Here is a 22,594-nt window from a genome sequence, read left to right on the forward strand (position 1 = left end):
TGGTATTCCCATCTTTTTGAGAATTTTCCACAATTTCTTGTGATTCACACAGTCAAAGGCTCTCGCATAGTCACTAAAGCAGAAGGAGATGTTTTTCTGGAACTCTCTTGTGTATGTGTACATATATCATATTGTTCACAGCAGCACTATCCACAATAGCCAAGATACAGAAACAACCTAAATGTCCATCAACAGATGCATGGATGAAGAAGCTGTGGTCCACATACACAATGGGATACTACTCAGCTGTAAAAAAGAACGAACCAATGCCATGTGCAGCAACATGCATGCACTAGAGATCACCATACTCAAAAGTCAGAAAGACAAACTCCACATGGTATCACTTATATGGAGTCTAAAATATGACACCAATGAACCTATCTATGAAACAGAAACACACTCACACTTACAGAGCAGGTGTGCTGCTGCCAAGGAGGGCAGGCGAGGGATGGAGCGGGAGGGGGGCGAGCAGAGGAAAGCCATTACATATGATGGATAGACAGCAGGGTCCTACTGCATCGTGCACAGAGCTGTCGACATGTTCAGTATCCAATGATAAACCAGAGTGGAAAAGAATATAAAAAAGGAATGTATATATATACACACACACACATATAAAACCAAATCACTTTCCTGTATATTATCACAACATTGTAAATCAACTATACTTCAATAAAAAAAGAAGGAAAAAAAGTCAATGCAATTCACCCTATCTTAGTTTAAGAGTCATTTGGCAAAATTTAATACCCATTCATGATTAAAGAGTCTCAGAACCAGAAACAGAAGAGAATTTTCTCAACCCAAGATGGGGAGGATGGGCAATTTTTTTTCCATAAAAGGTGAGACAGTTAATATTTTAGGCTTTTTGGGACAGACTGTTACAAGTCCTTAAACAGTTGTTTTAAGTGCAACAGCAGCCACACACAATGTATAAACAACTGGTGGGGCTATGTTCCAATAAAACTTTATTTATAAAACCGGTGGTCAGCTAGCTTTGGCCCCAAGGTTGTAGTTTGCCAAATCCAATAAGAGGCTTACCAGTTTCTCACATCTATTGAACAAACAACTCCTTTGCCAAAAACTAGCAAACATCACACATAGGGTTGAAAGACTGAATTTCTCTAGCTAATATCACTCACTGTAGACAAGACCAAGAGTTAAAAACTCTATAGGGGTCCATACTTAGGGAGATGCTACATTTTTATGAGTTTTTACCTCCAGGAGCCTTAAGAGAATTTCTCATAGTGAATGCGAGGAAATATCCTCGTATTTCTAGCAGGGGGAAGGAAAAAGGAGACGTGAAAATATACCCAAAGCATGCTGATTTTAACAAGACCTGCTCTCAAGAGAAAATATTTTGCCAGAGCCTAATCAAAGAAGGTTTCACCAGGACCTCCAATGTCGGGGCAGGGAAATACCCAACTCTGGCCCACTCTAACTTTCCTGTCCTACTGAGGGGTGAAAAAAACTGACAAGCCCTGGTGAAGTTCACAGCTGAAGCACATACTCAAAGACGGAGGCCTAATCACAGGACTAGAGAACACGTCTCCTCCTACCCAAACCCCAGCCTCATCACATCACTAAAGGCCTCTGATCAAATTTCCTTTTACCCAGGTATCACATTAGGCTTTTGACAAAAAATTACAAGGCATTTTTAAAAAGGGATAAAAATGCAGTTTGAAGAGTCAGAGCAAGCATCAGAACCAGACACTGATATGGCAGGTATCTTGAGATTATGAGGCTGGGAATTAAAAAATGAGTATGATAAATATGATAATACCTCAAACGGACACAAGAGACAACATGCAAGGACAGATGGGTAACGAGACCAGAGACAGAGAAATCCTAAGAATCAAAGAGAAATGTTAGAAATCACAAGTGAGCCTCCTTTCCATTTAATTAACCAACTTCAGTGGGATATGTCTTCATGTTTTCAGTTGAATCACCATATTCTCTTTCTAGGATCTAGTGATATCAAATTTTAGTTATCTTCTTTCACTCATCCTTATTACACGAAAGACAACAAAGCATTATAAAAGCATCATTTAGTTATGCAAGTGTGCCTGCTAGTAACAACTGTAACAACACTTTCTCATCAAAGGCCAAAACTCTAGAAGGAAGGAATCCCTGGTAACAGGTGTATGCCTGTGTCCTTTGAGTCTGTGGCCCATGACAATGCATGGATTTACTATTTTCATAATAAATCTACAATTCTATCAAAAGCTGGTATGGATACTTTATAATCTGATGGAAAACTGGAACCCAAAAAGCTGCTTGAGGTAAAAGAGACATTTCCAACAGAGACAATGGGAGTGAAAGCCAAAAAAGGAGGTCTCAAGTTCAATCACTTTGGTTCAGAATGGTCTTTTCTCATTGTTCCTACTTTGGTATGTTAATATAAAAAATATAACTGCCTTATGATTTAATTTCTATTTTCCACCAAGGTCAAGCCACTAGTGCATATTAGAGTTCTTTGGTATTCTACCTCACAGAAATTACAATTATTTAGAGAAGGCAATGGCACCCCACTCCAGTACTCTTGCCTGGAAAATCCCATGGACAGAGGAGCCTGGTGGGCTGCCGTCTATGGGGTCGCACAGAGTCGGACACGACTGAAGCGACTTAACAGCAGCAGAGATATACTGAATTTAGATTTCCAAGTCAAGTAGGCAAGATGGAAGACCTTCAAGGGAAATACTATCTCTGGATTTCCTGAATACCCACAGTCCCTTCTTTTCATGATTGCTAAGGTACAAATGGGAAATAATGACTTGGTGTGTGTGCGTCGCGGGGGTGTGAGTAGAAGGGAAGAACTGAGCGTACTGTTTACCTGAGCGTACTGTTCCAAAACCGTGGCTGCATCGCTGTGTTTCCTCTGCTCAACTAGCTTTCCTGCAAAGACAACAATAAGCATTTGACTCTCACAGCTGGCTAAGATCAGCATTACCAAAACACAAGTGGAAGTGGTTTCAGTGGTACTATTTAAATCAAAATGGTCTCCGACATATTGGAGACTGAGCTCTGCAGAGCATACACTCAAAATGAGCTGCTTTAAAATAGCATTTACAAAAGTGTTCCCCAAGATTGTTCAAAGAACAATGAAAGGCAGGACCAAGAAACCATTCTCAGGTCAAGCATGTTTGTGAAGCACTGGGTAAGACAAGAGCTGACCATTCTTTTGCTGACATACTTCATTAGTATGTCTAGAGGTGTGTGCTCAGTCATGTTCAACTCTTTGCAACCACATGGACTTTAGACCGCCAGGCTCCTCGATCCATGGGATCTTCCAGGCAAAAATACTAGAGTGGGTTGCCATTTCCTCCTCCAGGGAACTTCCTGACTCAGGGATCTAACCTGTATGTCCTGCATTGGCTGGCAGATTCTATACCACTGACCCACCTAATGCATTATGTCTTTTTTTGCATCAAGCAAAGTATTAATACTTTGTGAATTTCTATGAGAGATATAGGCAGGAATACCAGAGTCCTATCCTAAAGTGGCAGTTAAAATCTAAATTTAGCATGGAATATGAAAATCACATATAGTCAAAATCATTCAGGAATACATGCTTAAAAAGGTTTCATATGGAAACTGACCTAGCATTCTCACTGATCCATTTCTTCCTCTAATAGGAAGATGCTGCTGTTGCCTTGGTTGAGCACTAGATGGGGGTGGTTGGCATTTGTCAGGAACGTGGCAGTATCTCTAGATTTGAGAATCACTCTTGGTCCAGCTGAGTGGGAGTGTGTCTTGATGAGAGGCACATAGAAACTGAAGTTAACTAAGGGGCTGGCAGATTCATGTCTTCTATTTCATGCTAATTCCAGGGCATATTATCATTTACAAAACCAGGAAGAGTCACCGCCACTAAACAGCTATCTTTTCTCTCTTTTGGTGACTTGTGTAAACTGCCTAAGTTAAATGTACAAATGAAGTGACTCCACCTTGTAACAGTTCCCAAAAATCTTTGGCCACTCTCTTCTCCACCTTTTTCTGCTAAACATCTGGAAAAACTAGGTATATTGCACTATAAGGCATGAAAAACAGGAAGCTAAGAGTCACAAAAAATGTAAGATAACAGACCCCAAGAACAGAGCTGGAAAGTATAAGCAAATAACAAGTTTCTAGAGCAGAAGTATCAATGGAGCCAGAATGAAGAGTTTTAACAGGACTCAAATAAGGACTTCTCAATACTTGTAAAAAGACTTCAGCTTGGAAATTGAAAGGGCTTATAGAAGAGTCTACAGAACCAATATGCTGAGCTACCAGGGAAGCCCATCTAATAACCAGAAAATGCCAGAAAAAGAAAAGTCATAATCTCACACTTTTTAATCCCAAGGGGGGGAAAAAACAAAGTGAAATAACGAAATAGAATATGTTCATATGTTTAAGAGGCTATAATTTGAAATTTTTCTCAGGACTGTTTTGGGGGAAATCACAACTATTTACAAGACTCTTGAAAAATAGGGGGAAAATATACCAGCCACTCACTTCAAACATGATCGAAAGGGCCAGCGCCCCACCTGTCTCTCCTGGGCGCTCTGGGTGCCACTCCACTCTAAGAAACCAGACTCTGCAATAGCTTTGCCTCTGGTTACACACCCCGAAACAGCTAAACTGGCTCTGCTTTCGGACTGCTTATACATTTGGCCTCATTTCTGAAAACCGCCATTATGTTTTCGTTTTCCAACAATCTACTGTCTGTATTTGAATGGCTCCATCCCAAAATTCATCTTTACATTCTTATAGGGCACCTGGCTATCCAGCTACACTGTACCAAGTGTACCTATAAGGTGTGCTGCTGCTACTGCTGCTAAGTCGCTTCAGTGGTGTCCGACTCTGTGAGACCCCATAGACGGCAGCCCACCAGGCTCCTCCGTCCCTGGGATTCTCCAGGCAAGAACACTGGAGTGGGTTGCCATTTCCTTCTCCAATGCATGAAGTGAAAAGTGAAAGTGAAGTCGCTCAGTCATGTCCAACTATTAGCGACCCCATGGACTGCAGCCTACCAGGCTCCTCTGTCCATGGGATTTTCCAGGCAAGAGTACTGGAGTGGGGTGCCATTGCCTTCTCCGTATAAGGTGTGAGTTTCAGTGAATGAGATGGAGAAGGAGGGTTAGCCAAGTCATTGCCAACTTAAAGTTCAGTGTTCCTGGGACTTCCCTGGTGCTCTTGTGGCTAAGACTCTGCACTCCCGATGCAGGGGGGCCAGGTCTGGTCCCTGTTCAGGGAACTAGATCCCACATGCCACGACTAAGACCTGCAGCATCCAAATAACTAAAAATATTAATAAATAAATAAGTATTAAAAAAAAGGTTAAAGTGTTCTCTTATGACTCCAGCTTTTCCCTTCCCCGAGGACTGGAACACAGACATGGACAAAATCCAACTTCAACTACTGCCGAAAAGACGGCAGAGCTGCACTGTGGGAAGACCTGCCAGAACTGCGAGACAGAGACGTGAGCTGCTTTCCCTGTCATGCCGTCGTATCTGGGGACTCCTGTAGCAGTTCAACTTTTACTCTACCTAGTAAGCCATTCCAAATTAATTTTTATCAGTGCCTTTTTGGGGGCATCAACGTGGGCTGCCTTACAGGTATTTGCAAAAATTCCAAACGAAACCAAAGAAACACAAACGCTTAGGGAAGTTCTTGTTTGGGAGAACCTTAACGACCGTGTTTACCTGCCAGAGTCCTGCCCAGGCCAGCCAGCTGCTCTGCGGTCAAGTGAAGCTGGGCCGCTGCACAGAGCGCTTGCTGCCAGCTGCCACAGGCCAGAAAGGCGCTGAGAGCTTTCTCGGGAGCACCACAGCGGGCGAACACGAGCCCTGCCGGCTCATGGAGGTGCTCCTGCAGCAGGCGTTCCCCGTAAGCCATGCTGATGTCCTGGGACAGGAGGAGACACAGGGTCAGTGAGGAGAGGTGGTAACTTGTTCTCTAAGTCTCCAGGGAAGGCTGTCTTGGTCATTTTACTTGAAATTCCTTGGAATTACTTAGAAAAACCCTGTGGATGACTAGTGAATTCAATCTTTTTTTCATTCAAAACCTTACCGAGGATATGCTGTTTGTTCATCCAACAAATAATTACTGAGTACTATTCAGGGCAGTGGGAGTAACACAGCAATGCAAAAAATATAACAAAGGCAAAAAAAAAAACCAGCCAACCAGACATAAAAAAACACTAATGAGAACCATGATCAAGCTACTGTTATGATGGTGAATGAGAACATACTTAATAAACCTGATATGGTCAACAATATAATGGCAGACAGTGGTAAAGGGACAGAGTCATGGGAATTCTATTTCAGAGGGCTGTGAGGAGAAGCCGTGTGGAGAGTTAAGGGAGAGTATTCTGTGCCAAGAGCACAGAAGGCACCATGGCGATCAGGCAGGAATGGGTATGGAACACACAGGTCGGAATAACAAGGCCAGTACGACTGAAGCAGAGAGTGCACAGGAGAGGAACAGATAATGAACATGAGAGCAAAGAGGCGGCCTTTGGCCAAATTCTCTGTTCCCCAAGCTCAGCATTAGGCAGGGAAACAGAGGGAAATAACATGGGGTCCCTGCCCCTAAGGGAACCCACAGCCTGGTGGGGGAAAAAAATCAGTACATAGCAGATTGATAAATGCCATCCCTAAGGCAAGAATGAGGTGTGCTGGGAGCTCAGTGTCTGGCACCTCATCCAGGAATGGTTTTCTGGCAGAGGAGAATAGAGTTTAGAAGGACAAGGAGGGCTAAAGGACAGGGAGGTAGAGGGCTGGCAGAGAAAGCCAATGCTCAAGAGGTGGCCGCACAGCAAGATCTGTGCAATTTGTGGACAAAGTGAAAATGTTGCTGATGATGGCATGGGCTCCACATCGCAGGTTCTCGGGCAAAGTGCTTCCTTATTTAAAAACTGTGCACAACACCTATCAGGCTGTTGTGAGAATTCATGTAGCTGACAAGCGGAGTATCTAGCATGTGAGTAAAGCTAAACAGATGTTTGTTTAAACAAGTAAACCAAACTTTATGCAGAATTATATGGGAAAGATGCATCAGGATGCTCAGTGAGGTTGGGCTGGAGGGGGCAGGATGGAAGCCCCCAAAGCATTTCCGATGCGGATCCAGCGACAATGCCTAGGTTTCTGACCTGGGCAACCTCTTTCCAAGAGGAATAGGTGAGGGCCATTCTCTCAGATAAGAAGTTTAAGATAAGAGTAATTAGTTTGAAGATTAACTTTGAAACCAAGGAAAGTGTCAGGGACACAGGATCCTCATCCCTTTCCAAATGAAGCACAAAGCAAAATCAGGAGCACTCGTTCGTTTCACGTGTTACACACCTTGTACTGCTGCGAGTTCGGTGGGTAGAGCTTCAGAGCTTCGTTATACAAGTTCTTATCTTTTATTAAGTTTAAGCATTCTGGGAAGTACTCCGGTCCTACAGGAGTAAGATTCACACACACACAAGCTTAAGACTGGAGAAGCATAATGGATTTCATCTCTACCACTGGTCCTTACATAAAACCAACAAGGGAGCTTTTTAAGACCTGCATAATTAGAGTATCCAGAGAAATGGAATGCAGGAATGTGAACTTTAATGCACACCACTGCAGATTCTGAGATTTAAGAAGCACTAATTGGGATCAGAGTTCTGCTCAAAAGGAATTTTATGCGGCCCCTGAGAAATGACCACCCAGCCCAGTGTTTTCTCAACCTTCTTAATAAGAATCATCTAGGGAGCTTATTAACCATATACACACGCCTGAGTCCCAGCCTAGCCCAGATGAACCTGATTCTCCAAGGAACACAGACCTGAATGCAAGCACCTCAGGCGACTCTTCTCGACCCTGCCTCGGCCATCAGGAAAAAATCATGAATACGGAAGGCCGAGGTCCCAGCATCAGCCAGGCATGGGTGAAACGACCACCCGGCATCGTGCCGGTTCTACTTCATACAACTGCCAGTCAGAACTGTGTCTTTCAGGGCACAGGAGCCATGGCCACTCGGACAAGCTGGGTCTCCTCAGGGTGTTTGCATACACCATGAGAAGAATGAAGCATCAACCAATTATGATTTTGAGACACGGAGTGAATTTCAAAGGTGATCACTTGACTCAAAAGGATCTGAGCTATGGGGCTCCCCGAGTTCACTCAGAGACATCTGCTGTACCCTCAGCTTTTCAAAACTGACAGTTCCCCGAGTTCACTCAGACATCACTGTACCCTCAGTTTATAAAAACTGACAAAAATCAGGTCTGCAGCCACAGTTGTTAACATTTTCAGGTGTGGAAACTGAAATCAGTCTGTCTCAACTAACATTCGATTTCAATTTGTACCCTACCAAAGAATATTTGAACAGAAATAAATATACTAACTCATACTTACCACATTTGCTTAGGTGGCCAATGGCTTTTTCATATCGCTTCAAGTGTTTATCTATAGTGAACCGCTGATAATTCATTTCCATTTTCTTAAGTGTATTCAGAAATGGAAGATATTCTTTGGGATCCTAAAAAAAATTTTTTTAAAGGATAATTTTAGTGCCTGTGATAATATTTACTTTTAAAAATAAAAATATATAGTAATTGTAGCAATAAATCCAAAGCTACAGCATTTTCAAAATATGTGAAAGCTAAATTGTTAGTTGCTCTGTCATGTCCAATTCTTTGCAAACCCATGGACTGTAGCCCACCAGGCTCCCCTGTCCAAGAAATTATCCAGGCAAGAATACTGAAGTGGGTAGCTATTTCCTTCTCCAGGGGATCTTCCTGACCCAGGAATTGAACCTAGGTCTTCTGCACTGCAGGCAGACTCTTTATACCATCTGAGCTAGCTATCACAGAAGCCCTCTTCAAAATACGTAGTATATTAATATATTAATTATGTAAAAAATCAAACTACATAAAACCACATTTGGAAAAAATGCCTTAACATATGGGTGTTCTTAGTTTTCACTCTGAATAATAATGACTAACTCTTAGCTTAATCTCACAATACCAATTGTTTCATAGGTTAATAAGGAAAACAAGATTCCCTCATCCTGGGGAAACTTAAAATCTAGTAGAGGAGATAGACTGGTACATCTGGTAGGCACTGGGTGTCATAAAAGCACATAGGATGGCCATCTCATTCAGTCCCTGGATGCTGGGCAGGGAGGCACCAGCAACAGTTCACTGAAAAAATGTCACCTGGGCATCCTTCCACCAAGATGAGTGAGAATCAGCCAGGTGAACAGAGAGGATGAGAGTGCTGGAAGCGCATGGGCCCAGGGGAAACAGAAGTCATGCCACCTGCAAAGGTATGTGGCAGTTGGGAGACAAAAGCACTGCCTCGCATCCACTGCAGAGAAAAGGGGATAACATCAAGAGGTGAGAACTGAGAGATACACAAATATCAGATCACGGAGGAGATTTTAAGCATGGAGCCTCTGAACTTCTTCCTAGGGGGAAGGTGGAGCCCATGAAGGATTGTAAGCAGAAGAATGGGGATCAAATTTTCCTCTTTGGGAAGGTCATTCCGGCAAGAGCAAAGAAAGGAATGATAGGGGCTGAAACTGAGGGTGTTAAAAAAAAAAAAGAAACAGATAAAAAATGTGCAAACCAGAAGTGCTCAAACTCTTGGACCATAGCATGGCAAGGTGAGACAAAGAGGCCTCGAACCCTTCTATTCTCCAGGTTCCCAGTTTCCACTGGAAAAAGATGCTGCGTGATAAAGCTGGACTGGAATATAAATCACCTGCTGTATTTCCTTTATAAGAGCAGAATTTGTTCTCATTTTCGCCTGTACGCTTGAAAACAATCAAATGGCTTTATTTCAATTGTTCAATCTAGCAATCAAAACACTCTGATAAGCCAGAACAGTGACAGAGGATGACCCTTAAGTATGGACCCTGGAGACTGGCAGATATGCCTGGAGGCCCGCACTCACAGCTTTAACTTCCGCCCAAACTCTGCACGTCAGGAGCACTGCTTCACACTCTCACGTTCGCATCAACAAAAATGCTAACTATGTCGAAGGAGTAACTCCACATACCTTCTGTGACTTCTCAGCTACCATGAGGACCAAATCAAAGTCATAGGTCCCAAGAGAATGGTCATATAATTCATTAACATCTACCAGAAGCAGCAAATATTTCAGGGCCTCTTCGGCACTCACAGTGTCAGGGACTGGTGGAGCATTTCCTGTCAGTGTATGAGGAAACAACAGAACAAAATCATTTGGGGGAGAAAACCCATACACCTAGCAGCATAACCAAAAAGAGAAAGTAACACATTTTCCTGACAGAAGTAGACACTAGACAGAAAACAGTCCTTTGACGATTTGGTACATGCTTTGTAGGGTAGCACCAAAAAACAACAGACCCAGGTTTTAAAGTGGAGACCAAAAGGCCACAGTCTGAATTGGTGATGTGGTGCTGGTCCTGGTCAGGGCTACCTCCCGAAGACCGAAGACGCGATGTCAGTCAGGGCCCCAGTACACACAGACTGTCAACATGTCTCTACCTTGAAGTTCGTGTACCTTCTGCAGTGCAATCTCCAGCTCTGGGGTCGTTTTCTTCACATGAGAGGTGAGTATTGACAGGCAGTACCTGCAGTGTAAGCGAAGGACAGCACAGTAAGAGCGATGAACAAGCTGAAGAGAAACTACTACACACTTCTGTTATTCAAAAGATGCCAACTCATGACAGCACACGTACTTGTGAGGGTTTATGTTCTCCATGGCTGCTCTCATAGCATCGCAGATAAGGTCTACTTTTTTCTCATCAGGATCGCTGGACAGTGGAACAGTGCTGGGAACTGGTGGAGGATACATGGTCTTTGTAACATCTTCTTCCCTAAGATTAAGTGTGTATTAAAAAGTCACAAACCAAACATATGTCCCAGCTAGCAAACTATTAACACATATATTGGAGTGTTGATGAGATAGTAAATATAAAATAACAAAATAAATAAAATAAAAAAATAATAAAAATGGCTTTTGGAAGGTAGTTAATTCTAAAAATAGTCATATATAGTAAAAAGTGGAGAAACTGAGAAATGAAACATATCCACAGAAGACTTAAATGGTAATGTTTATAGCTGTTACATTAATATAGCCCCAGACTGGGTCTAGTACAGGTGTCCACTCACAGAAGAATGAAGAAATGAGCTGTAGCATGTTTATACTATGGCATACTATGCTTCCCTGGCGGCTCGGGTAGTAAAGAGTCCGCCTGCAGTGCACAAGACTCAGGTTCGATCCCTGGGTCGGGAAGATCCCTGGAGAAGGGAATTGGCAGCCCACTCTAGTACTGCTGCCTGGAGAATTCCATGGAGAGAAGGGCCCGGTGCCCTACAGTCCATGGGGTCACAAAGAGTTGGACACGATTGAGTGACTAACACTTTCACTCTCTTTCTTTTTCACGGCACACTACTGAGCAATTAAAAAGAATAAACTAGTGATACATGTGAAAGCACGGGATGAATCCCCAGATAACATGCTGAATGAAAGCAGCTTTATTTACACAGAAAGTCAATACTAGGTATACAATTCATTTCTATGAAGTTCCTGAACAGGCAAAATTGATCTTCAGTGAAGAACTCAAAAAAGCAGTTGCCAAAAGGGTGGGGAAAGAATAAATGGGAAGGGATCTGGAGGAACTTTCTGAGAAGGAAATGTTCGCTATCTTGATAGGGGCCAGGACGGCATGGAAGCATACATTTGTCAAAACTCAGTGAACGGTACACTTATAATCTGTGCATTTCGCTACAGATAAATCTGACATGGAGGGGGTGGGACCCTGTACACAAAGAATGTACTCTAGTTAACGTTACACAGGCAAAGTGGATTTATGTCTACAATTACCTTGAAATTTGTTTAAAATAAAGATGGAATGGTGGATGGACAGATGGTAGATAGTGATAAAGCAAATACACGAAAATATGAACCGTAGAATCTAGGTGATGGTACAGGAGGCTCGCTAGACAACTCTCTCAACTTCCTTACATGTTCAAAATTTTTCATTTAAAAACTTAGATAAAAGTCATTGCAGAAAAAGAAGCCATTTATTTCAATTAATAGTTTTTATATGTATACCTAAAGATAATGACAAAGAATAATTTTCAGGACATGTTTTAAAGTCTCAGTTTTAAAAAGAAGGGAAAAGAGTAAAAATCCAGTACATGTGGCATCTAAGAGTTAGAGATTTAAAAAACTACACTGAAAGTAAATTTTCTCCTCTGTTTATCTGTTTGATTTCCTTAATCAGAAAAGAGAAAATTATGGATATGATATTCATGATTATTCAAAATACTTACTTCAATTCTGTGAAAAATAAATTAATATGATTCACAGAGTCTATCTGTCTTATGAAGGTTTCCACATTTTCAAGAAACACCTACCCAAAAAAAGAATAAAAAAAAGAACAAAACATCTTAGTTCAGATCATATTAATTCAAGCCTAAAGTACACTATGATAAATATCAGATTTAGAATGTTACCTTAGGGTTGTGATCGTGAATCAGATTGAGATTAATTCTCAGTTTTCTCATGCATTCAAATGCTTCTTTAAACATAAGTCTGGAGAAAGACAGAAAATGGAGAGAAGGGACATTTCACAAAAACTCAGCTCCTTGGACTCAGCACATTTTCATAAGGATATAAACCAGTTAAAATTAAGACTACAGCCCAACTACTACTGGATTTCTGCTCTGAAATCATGGAATGAAAAAAAATCAGGCACTTGGTTCATTTACCTTCCTAAATGGTGTGACAACTTAGCCATCAAGGCCATCTGAGGACTTGATCCCCACACACTCACACAAGAAAATCTTTATGGAACTCAGGGCTACCTTCTTTTTTAACAAAATGTTAGTAAACATCTATCTTTCCAATATAAACTTTCCCCCAAATTCAAAGATGCAAACAATGGATCATTTCCTTCACAACAGTGGCTCACGTATTTTGGGGTCATAGGTCTTTTTATAAGTTTGCTGAAAGCCTTGGACTTTCTGCCCAGATAAATACACAGACACAGGATAGCGTAAAATTGCCCTGGGTTCACAGGCCATCTAAAGCCCATATGGATCCCCTTGGGCTAAGAAGCTGTTTCATACCATAAGCCTCATCATTCCTTCTGCTAGGAATGTCTTCTACACCATACAATTTAAGAATCTAACTGGCAAAAGAAGAAAGCCTATGAGGATCTGATTGAAGATATCTGAAATGAAATAAATACTTTTTAAGTTTTAAAAAATCTTAATAGAACACTTGCTGCCTTCACACATAAGTCATAACAATAAGCTAACTAATCATATACACGGTACTTACTTGTCCAACCACTTTCGAATCTGAGCTAAAACCAGGGCTCGATGATGAACAACTTCTAAGTTTCCCCTTGGCATCTTAAAATAAATAAATCAAATCAATAACAGGTTTTATTAAACAGAAAAAATTTAAATACCCAGGATATACAACTTTACCTAACTCTTCTTCGAGAATTAACACAGCACTGTAAAATGAGCATACTTTTGGCAAAATCTAGTTGTGCTCAAAATTTACTTTGACTTTTAAGAAGTTTCCCTTTTAGCCTTACTGGGAAGAGCCTGTTTTAACACTACTTTGTATAAAGCTAATAGAGAATTTAGCAAGGAAAGGCTTATAATAAATTAATACAAATGATAAAACATAATCCGCCAGAACTGTCTGGTATTTATTGCCAAATGACAATCAGAAACACAGTCTGAAAAATCAATGTACCTGTAATATAAGCTTTGTGTCTTGAGGCACAACAGTGACGATGCGTGAACCCCTCTCCACCTTCCGCAGAGACTCGCCATTAGGCACGTGGCTGCTGCTCAGACCTGCCTGCAATGCTAAAGACACCACAGACCAAGCCTTGAGAATTACTGTCACGACAAGCTACTTTCCATTAACTGCAGCTGAAACAGCACATTATCCGAAGGAGAAGGAAGTGATTAATAACGAAGCTGGATTGCTCTGTCACTCAGCCTTAAGACCATCAGCCTTTCGGATAAACAAGTTCATCCCAGGATCTTGCCCTCTCTTACAGAGCCCTCATGCACGATGCACAAACAACTTCTCAGCTGACATGGAAGCCAGTGGGAGGACTGGGCAGTTTCTCTCTGTCTTAGCTTTACGGGTACACTACAATCACATCAGTCAAAGAGTCCATTTCCGAGTTAGAAGCAAGAAAACAAGTGGCTTACTTCTTTCTTAGTAACAGAACTGTGTGCACACACACACACACACATAGGGGAGGGGGTGCGAGGAATCGAGGAAAAACTGCAGCCGATTTCCTACAAACCCCAAGACAGAGTCCTTCAGATGTACAATGGAGGGTGGCCACAAAGAAGACTGAGGATATCGCCAGCTTGCCATCTACACAGTAATTCAAAGTAAAATATGAGTTATGTTAAGAAACTTCCTGAAAATTTTTTTATCTCAGGGTATGCTGCTTTAAGGAAGGACCTCCCACTCTTTGATAACTGGAGTGGAGTGATTTAACTGAGATACTGAGATAAGAGGCTAAGTAAATGAACTTGACATTTTCTCCAGTCTAGGACTCCAGGATAAAAAGCCAAAGTACATGACAAACATAAAAGTCGAGGAGACTTCAAAGGACAAATGATATTAGAAGAGAGACTATCTTCTATCTTCTACACTGAAAACTTACTTTTCAATGAAGCATCTCTCAGGCAAAAGCACTGGCAAGTATGAGAATGAGTCGTCACCAATAAAAACTCATCATATACAGCAAATGATGTGATATTTGATGCAACCTACAATAGGTCGGGCAGGCAAGGGGGAGAGTTAGTTATATTACTTGGAATCAAGATGGAAAAAGATCTATCATCAAAACAAGCCATGCTACCTCAGTGTCATTGATGAAAAAGCGACATCTGTCAGTCAGACCAAGGATACATTCCTGCAAAAAAATAAAATATGAAATTACCAACAATTCTAACCAAACTGGAGCTTCCGTGGTAACTCAGTGATCAAGAATCCTCCTGCAATATAGGACACATGGGTTTGATCCCCGGGTTGGGAAGATCCCCTGGAGAAGGAAATGGCAACCCACTCCAATATTCTAGCCTGGGAACTCCCATGGACAGAGGAGCCTGGTGAGAGTCAAACTCAACTTAGCAACTAACCAAACTAGTGAAACCAAATTTTTTCTGTTACATGGTTCTACTGTCCTACGATTTCACATGTAAGTTCCTGTAATCGGGACTCAAGATGCCTAAGATGTGGTTGGTCCAGGCCAAAGTGGCCTATGATGCCATCCAATCCATCAGAAGCCTCAACATTTCTATGTCCTACACATCTCAAACATATCAGCTTTCACCCCTCACTGCCTCCACTCCAACAGTCACTTCCACTCTCATCCCTTTCAACATATTCCCATTGGGCAGCCAGGATAACCGTTCCAACCGTGAAGCACATCACATTACTCCCTGATTAACATCATCAACGTCTCAGTCTTTGTTAAGTGAGCAAATGCATATTCCTCTGCATCTAGCCACTGCTTCCATTAGGTTCCTTGAATAAGCTGAGCTCTAAGTTTATTTACAATATGCACAGTTCTTCCTCCCTTTCTCAGAGATGGAGCTTTCTTTCTCTTCACATCTCAGCACATATCCCACCACCTCCTAGAGACCTTCCCAGCCCACCAGAAGCTGGCCTCTGCATCCTCACAGCGGCCGTCCTCTCAGCCTCCATCAATCCGCTTGGTGCTCGACCTCTATACCCTGCTCACTGACTTCACTCTCCAATCAGAGGGGATGGCCATACCCATACTGATAGATTAAAACTTCCAGAAGGGCAGGAACTGGTCAGCAGTTTTGTTCTGTAACCACTGCATCCTACCTCCTCCACAATTATAGGCAATTCCAATATTTGATGAATAATAACTTACTCAATACCCATTTCAAGATTATATTTCTATTGTCCCCAAAAGTTACTTATAAGACTAACTTTGTTAGTTCTGTACATGTTCTGTTTTGAATGTTCTATACAACTGGGGATAAGTCTGCCAACTGCATTTTTTCTATTTTCGAATTTATACCTCCAAGGAAAGGAATCAACTAAGTGCTATTGACACATGCGAGGCAACCTCTTAAATCTACTTTGTAAACTGAGAAGCTGAGGTTCAGGAGAGTGAGTACTTCTCATTGTTGCCTTGAGATTTAGTGGATACTCAGGTCCACTTTTGGAGAAGGCAATGGCACCCCACTCCAGCACTCTTGCCTGGCAAATCCCATGGACAGAGGAGCCTGGTGGGCCGCAGTCCATGGGGTCGCTAAGAGTCGGACACGACTGAGCGACTTCACTTTCACTTTTCACTTGCATGTACTGGAGAAGGCAATGGCACCCCACTCCAGCACTCTTGCCTGGCAAGTCCCAGGGACAGGGGAGCCTGGTGGGCTGCCGTCTATGGGGTCGCACAGAGTCGGACACGACTGAAGCGACTTAGCAGCAGCAGGTCCACTTTCAAAGCACACGCTCTTTCTAGTTAATGCTGTCAGCTCCTGGGCCACTGCTCTACGAGGTAAATTCTTCTGCCTCGTGTTCACTCACCTCTCCTCCAACCATGGCCAATTCAGTCTGCGTGCACGGATAAGGAAACTGAACAGGGAGCCCCTCAGGGTTCTTCCACGGTTCAACAGCCAGAGAAGGTGACTCTGCAGGTGTGGAAGATGAGGTTTAACAAAAGCTGATCTGCTCTTTGTAAAAAAACTCTCACATCAATGCTTGCCAGAACACTTAACACGCAATTTAAATCATTTTCCAAATGTGTTTTGGAAACTCCTGAGAATAATCCAGTTCATTGCAAGAGAAAATACAGGCAGAACATATCTGCTGATTCCACTCTATAGATAAGGTTTTCTAGGGTAGTTAAAAGACCTAATAATCAATGTGGCACTGGTAAGACACTCACAAGTATACGTTCTCAAGATTTACATATGTATATAAGTCATAAACATGCTTTCCCAACATCCTGATACTCACCCCAAAGGTACTTAAATATCTGGCCACCAGCCACCTGTAGGGCTACTGACTTGGTCTTGGGGTTGCAACACAGACTGATTATTACCCCGTCCACTGTCACAGATGAACTGAGAAGAGTGAAAAAAAAAAAAAAGGAGATGAAGAAAACATGAATAGACCATTCTTCTCAAAAGTACTGACAACTCATTGATTTTGCAAAACAGAAAAAGAAGCAATTTCCCTCTGGTGCTGCACTGCCTCATTCAATACAACATAGACATAATAAACATGTTTATATACATACTAACACATGTATGTTTATATACACACTACCAGATAAACTACTGCAAGCTCAAGCCCAGGTAATGCAATTACCTGTCAACATGAGAGTATTTTCCACAACGTCGGTAAGCCAGGTGTCTACACTGTGAGGTCATCAGTCCTATTCTGGCAGCAACTTATGCAACTTATTGTGAATCACAATTTGCTGCTTTCAGTAGACAATATGGTGTCAATATTTATCTGCCAATATTGGGTTGGCTAAAAAGTTCATTCAGGTTGTTCGATACCACTCTGCCCAAAACCTGAATGAGCTTTTTGGCCAACCCAATATAAACTGCGTTAAATAAAGCAGTCCATCTGTAGGAAAGTGAGCCTGTTCAGTATCACTATGGCTACTGTACTTATCCCTAGAAATCTGTGGGCCCCATTAATGTAAAGAAGGGAAACTGTTAATGCTATTATACTTTTTTCTGAGTCAATGAACCAAAAGTAGACATGTCTGAAAGGAAGTGGAAGTAGCGATAAAAGCAAGTGGTGCCAATGCTAATATACATTCAGAGTTTTTAACCAATCTACAAAAAAGCCACAAATTTGGAGAGGATAAATTATCTGTGAAGAAGTCAAGGGAATGGACTCTGGAGGTGCACTGCTGGGCCTGGATCCTGGCTCCACCTCCATTATCTCAGTAAGTTACTTCAACTGCTCTGTGCCTCAGCTGTAAAATGATCAACAGTACATGTCAGAGACATGCTGTGAAAAATAAGTGAGTTAACACAGGGAAAAGCACTTAAGAGTACCTCTTACAAAGCATAAGTTATAGTAAATGTTAACTATGAAGAGCTATAAGCTGATCGTGGGACTTTATCAAATACATTAATATTTTATATGAATGAAAGTCTTTTTTGAGAAACAGAAGTCAAAGCAGCAGAAATATATTTTAAATGACTTCTCACTTGCTTTACAGCAAATGCGATAATGGCATTTAACTTTCACAGGATAATGATAAAAAATTTCAAATTTTCTGTAGTAGATATATGCATAATTTAGGCATTTCTAATGTCAATTGCTCTGTTTTCTGAAGGGAGCCCTTGTTAAGTCTGTATGTAGCTAGAACATATTCTGCATCTAGACATATTCACAAAATTTTTTTAAAAATATGAAGCATCATCATTCAAAGATTAAAAGGTAATAACGCGCTGGAGTATGCTTCATGAGTACAATAAAGAAAGGTTCCTAATTTTGCAACAACGGTTTTCAGGATTTAAAGCTAATCAGTGAACCTTTAATTACATGTGAATCTAGGGATTATTATCAGTGTATGCGTAAGGTGCTGAGTTTTGACACTGAAAACCTGAGGATTTCTCAGAGCTTCCCAGACAATTCTGCTGCACAATAGGGCTTGCAATACAGAAGACAGCATTCATTAAATGAGACCTGTTAGGTGACAAAGATGCAGTGAGGAATCAAAATGAAACTGAGGGTCAGGGAGTTGTGAAATTTTAGCAAACAAAAATAGAGGAGACTTTCTAGTAGTACACGCAATCAAGTGCCAAAGAAAATTATAGAAGAGGAGGCTGGAAGTCACTACAGCCAAATAACTTTAACCCTGAATATTCATTAGGAGGACTCATGCTGAAGCTCCAATACTTTGGCCACCTGATGCAAAAGAGCCGAGTCACTGGAAAAGACCCTGATGCTGGGAAAGATTGAAGGTGGGAGGAGAAAGGGACGACAGAGGATGAGATGGTTGGATCACATCACCAACTCGATGGACATGAGTTTGAGCAAGCTCTGAGAGATGGTGAAGGACAGGGAAGGGCATGCTGCAGTCAATGGGGTCGCAAAGAGTCAGACATAACTGAGTCACTGAACAATAACATCATCAAAATGAAGTGCAAATGTAGAGATCTTATAATTGATGAGTTGCTAATTCTCCTAGGCTGCTAATTACTTTCTAGAATGTAAGTATAAGTTGAATTAAAAGTTTTAATACACCTTAAAAACATTTTGCCTCGTCTACTGGCGTTTGTGTTATTTTTTACCATTTTCTGATGCATTTTAGTCTATATTTTGACAGAGCTAAAAATAAGACTTAATGCTCTTGATAAGTGTGTGTACAAAAAGAAGCAATCACCCCTCAACCCTGCTTTCTGAATGCAAAAAAACCCTCAAAAAACTGCAATGCTCACAAAAGAAAAAAGCCTGTATCTATGTGCTTATTACCACGTGGAATACAGGGAATTGTAATACCTGATGTTGAGCTGTCCCTGCTTGTCGTCCGTCTCAGAAGGGGCCACAGTCAGATGGTGAATGGCAGACTGGGGGCCGGACTGACTGTGGCTCACGGCCAGGAAAACGTCTTCCTGAACCCAGGCGAGCAGGCTGAACTTCAGTGGGTTTACTTCTTCAGCTTCACTGTCCTCAATCGGAATTCTGTTTTAAATATTGGAGAATTTTCAAGCATGAATAAAATCTTCACGTCACTGAAGTTTTCCTAAATGGAGAATGCACTGCTTTCTATACAGTCAAATCCTAATTCTTTGGAGGGACAAAACCTAAGGTAATGCCCAATACTAGAAAATCCAAAAATAATAATGCTTACCTGGCGTAAGAATGTTTTTCTGCTATTTAAAATTGAGTTTCTTACACTCTGAGATTTTTAGATCTGAAGAAAGCACTTTAAGAAACTGGTTACACAAGAAAAACTGATTGTACTAGGCCCCACGCGAATAAACGCCAGCAGTTTTTACTGTCGCCGTTCACCAGCATTCAGATATTCAGTAGATACTTAGGTCTCAGTTGAATGCATCTTTTCCTAAGCATCTCACAGCAAAATGACTAATTAGCTTAAGAGATGATTTCTCTGCCGCTAATGCCTTCCTCCTGTAGCATTTAAACACTGGCGGAGGGCCTTGTTTTTGCTACTTCACACGGGAACGCATGATGGCTACTTCCTGCCATTCCGCTCAAGCAGCAGATCTGGGTGCTCACTGCAGAAGCTGGGTTGCCAGCCTGACCTTCCTCCTCGGTCCGCTCTTCCTGGACTCAGGCACCCCACCGCAAGTCACCCCACGCAGGAGCATCCCCGCCTCTGGTTCTCACGACACTCTTCTGCCCGCCACACCCGAAAGCCTCCATACTTCTCTGGCAATCCTCAACCCATCTCTTTTTCAAGGTTCAAGATAAGTATTCATCGAATACACGCATATGTACGGCTGAGTCCCTTGGCTGTTCACCTGAAACTATCACAACATTGTTAATCGTAGCCCAGTACAAAATAAAAAGTTTAAAAATAAGTAAATAAAAAATTTTTTAAAAGGTAATTCATGCCCTTCATGAAATCTTCTCTAAATGACTTAGCGCTATCCTCCTCACAATTTAAAAAAATGAAACCATATTCTCAATTGCCTCGCACTTTCGAGTTTGTCTTAAATCTGTCCTCTATGTCTTTCGTCTGTGAAATGAAATCCATGTACACATTCTTTGAAAAACTACTAAGCATTACACAGTCAGTTCCCCAATCACAGAGGCTGGAAACATATTCATTTATTAAATATAACACATATATTTAAGAATTAAATAGTAAGTATTAAATTCAGTTATTTGTGCATTATTCCCCATTGATTTAGGAATAAATGCTCCCTAGGGAGACAAAGTAGTACAGTAGTTAAGAACATGGACGTATTAAATAGAATAGAATCACATTCTGGATTTTCACAGAAGTGAACTCATAACTTCTATATCCAACTGTTTATAGTATAGTTTCAACAGAAACATGCCTCCTGATTTCCAACCCAAGAGCCTCAAAACACAGCAACCGAAAGTTCTGCTGTAGGATGAGCAGAGTAGACACTGTGACGTCAGCCACACGCTAACAGTGTATGACTCCTCATCTGTGAAAGCAAATGTACTCTGCTCCATCATCTTCATCTCCATCTTTCCCGTGGGATTTTCCCTGGAGAAAACTCCCCAGGCGATGTTGGGGGAATGGTTTCTAAGTCAGCTTAAGACTTACACTCCATCATCACCCATCAGCATACATGACATTCAGATAACTGACTTCCCCAAGATGAAAAACTAGGGCCCAGGTGTTGTATCTATTTCTTGTTCCATTGAGCAACAGGCACAGGATAAGACAGTTAAAGCTGGCTGAGTTTAGGACAGAGGCTGGCTGCTCCTGTTTCCAGGGGGCCAAGATAACTAACAACAACCTACTTGTATCTTTTGTCCAGATGAGGCGTTCTAAGGGAAATTTTAAATCCATTTCCACCCACAGCTCCCAGTTTCACCGTAGAATCTATGCTTGGACTATCACCTAGGGAAAAATAAAGCAAATATTGTCATAGTAAACTACAAACATTTTTCCTGATATTATCAACATGAGGTCCTACATGTTAATGGGGTTCTAGAAGGTAATCCACTTCACAAATAATCTAGAAAATAACCACATCTCAAACTCTTTCTTAAATTTCTGCACCTTTCAGGCTGAGAATTCAAAACTTATTTGAAAACAAGGTTACCACAGCCATGCGCCAGTATAACTCATGACACGACCATAGAATTCACAAATCCCAGGTTTTTCCAGCACATCAGGAAACCAACTAGAAACAGCAGTGGACTGTGGAAGGACAACTAGACTAGAAACTGAAACACCGAAGTTGGGGTTCCCGCCCCTTTTTGCTCAAGCAAACTTCAAACCCTCCGGCATTCTGTTCCCTTGTCTATATAATTGGAAAACCCCACTCTGATACAGCTCCTAGGAAACCTGTGAGAGCAACTGGAAACGTGTGCAATGGCCATGAAAACTGCAAACATGTTAAGGATGTGATGAGACACTGTGTTATTTCTAGAGCTGAGTACTATTCTTAAGTAACTAACCCTTCAACTTCAATAAGGCAAAAGAACTGTTCTTAGCCAGAGTAGGACTGAATCCCTGCCCCCCAAACCCTACAGGTCAATCAAACAGCACAATAATAATGATATTAATTATAAACTTCAACATTTTTGGAAGCCCTAGAGTGAAGGCAACACCAAACTATAATTTGCTTCTGTGTAGGAGGGATGTGATTCAGAACATCCTGATAACACTTTCTGAACATACCACATTTATAAACAGAAATCTGGTTGCTGGCGTCTAGGACAGCGAGGTCGTTACTCTTTTCAGGGCGTGCCGAGAACATGACCTGATTCACAGAGTGCGGGAGCTGCAGCCGGTAGGTGCACATCGGAGGCGGAACCACACTCTGCCGGAAGACCGTCACCAGGACCCGGTCTGGGAGCAAGAGAAAGAGGGTTAGACGCATGCATGCTCAAAATGCAAAACAAGGCCATTTTTGAAAGTTAAC

At 41.7% G+C, this 22,594-nt stretch overlaps 1 protein-coding gene across 2 annotated transcripts in view; it reads right to left on the bottom strand.

Moving 5' to 3' along the window:
* The window catches only part of ELP1 (elongator acetyltransferase complex subunit 1), a 62,684-nt gene that overhangs the window by 20,981 nt on the left and 19,109 nt on the right, over positions 1-22,594 (bottom strand). Inside the window, exons 12-29 of one of the 2 annotated variants that reach the window (XR_015132083.1) lie at positions 22,351-22,521; positions 21,465-21,564; positions 19,500-19,682; positions 16,989-17,095; positions 16,557-16,660; positions 14,851-14,904; positions 14,653-14,758; positions 13,716-13,831; positions 13,287-13,360; positions 12,458-12,536; positions 12,275-12,354; positions 10,675-10,812; positions 10,497-10,566; positions 10,011-10,159; positions 8,364-8,487; positions 7,320-7,417; positions 5,682-5,883; positions 2,831-2,892 (exon numbers count right to left, since the gene is read on the bottom strand). Coding sequence is in view for 1 of the 2 variants with exons in the window: in XM_086315827.1 (XP_086171953.1) it covers positions 2,831-2,892; positions 5,682-5,883; positions 7,320-7,417; positions 8,364-8,487; positions 10,011-10,159; positions 10,481-10,566; positions 10,675-10,812; positions 12,275-12,354; positions 12,458-12,536; positions 13,287-13,360; positions 13,716-13,831; positions 14,653-14,758; positions 14,851-14,904; positions 16,557-16,660; positions 16,989-17,095; positions 19,500-19,682; positions 21,465-21,564; positions 22,351-22,521 (2,033 nt within the window). In the remaining variant the exon portion in view is untranslated. Of the gene's footprint in view, positions 1-2,830; positions 2,893-5,681; positions 5,884-7,319; positions 7,418-8,363; positions 8,488-10,010; positions 10,160-10,480; positions 10,567-10,674; positions 10,813-12,274; positions 12,355-12,457; positions 12,537-13,286; positions 13,361-13,715; positions 13,832-14,652; positions 14,759-14,850; positions 14,905-16,556; positions 16,661-16,988; positions 17,096-19,499; positions 19,683-21,464; positions 21,565-22,350; positions 22,522-22,594 lie in introns of both variants that reach the window. The other variant, XM_086315827.1, reaches the window with a different exon arrangement.

This window comes from Bos grunniens, chromosome 8, assembly GCF_055505025.1.
Source record: "Bos grunniens cultivar Pamir isolate PY7600 chromosome 8, Bosgru_T2T1.0, whole genome shotgun sequence".
NCBI classification, from domain to species: Eukaryota; Metazoa; Chordata; class Mammalia; order Artiodactyla; family Bovidae; genus Bos; species Bos grunniens.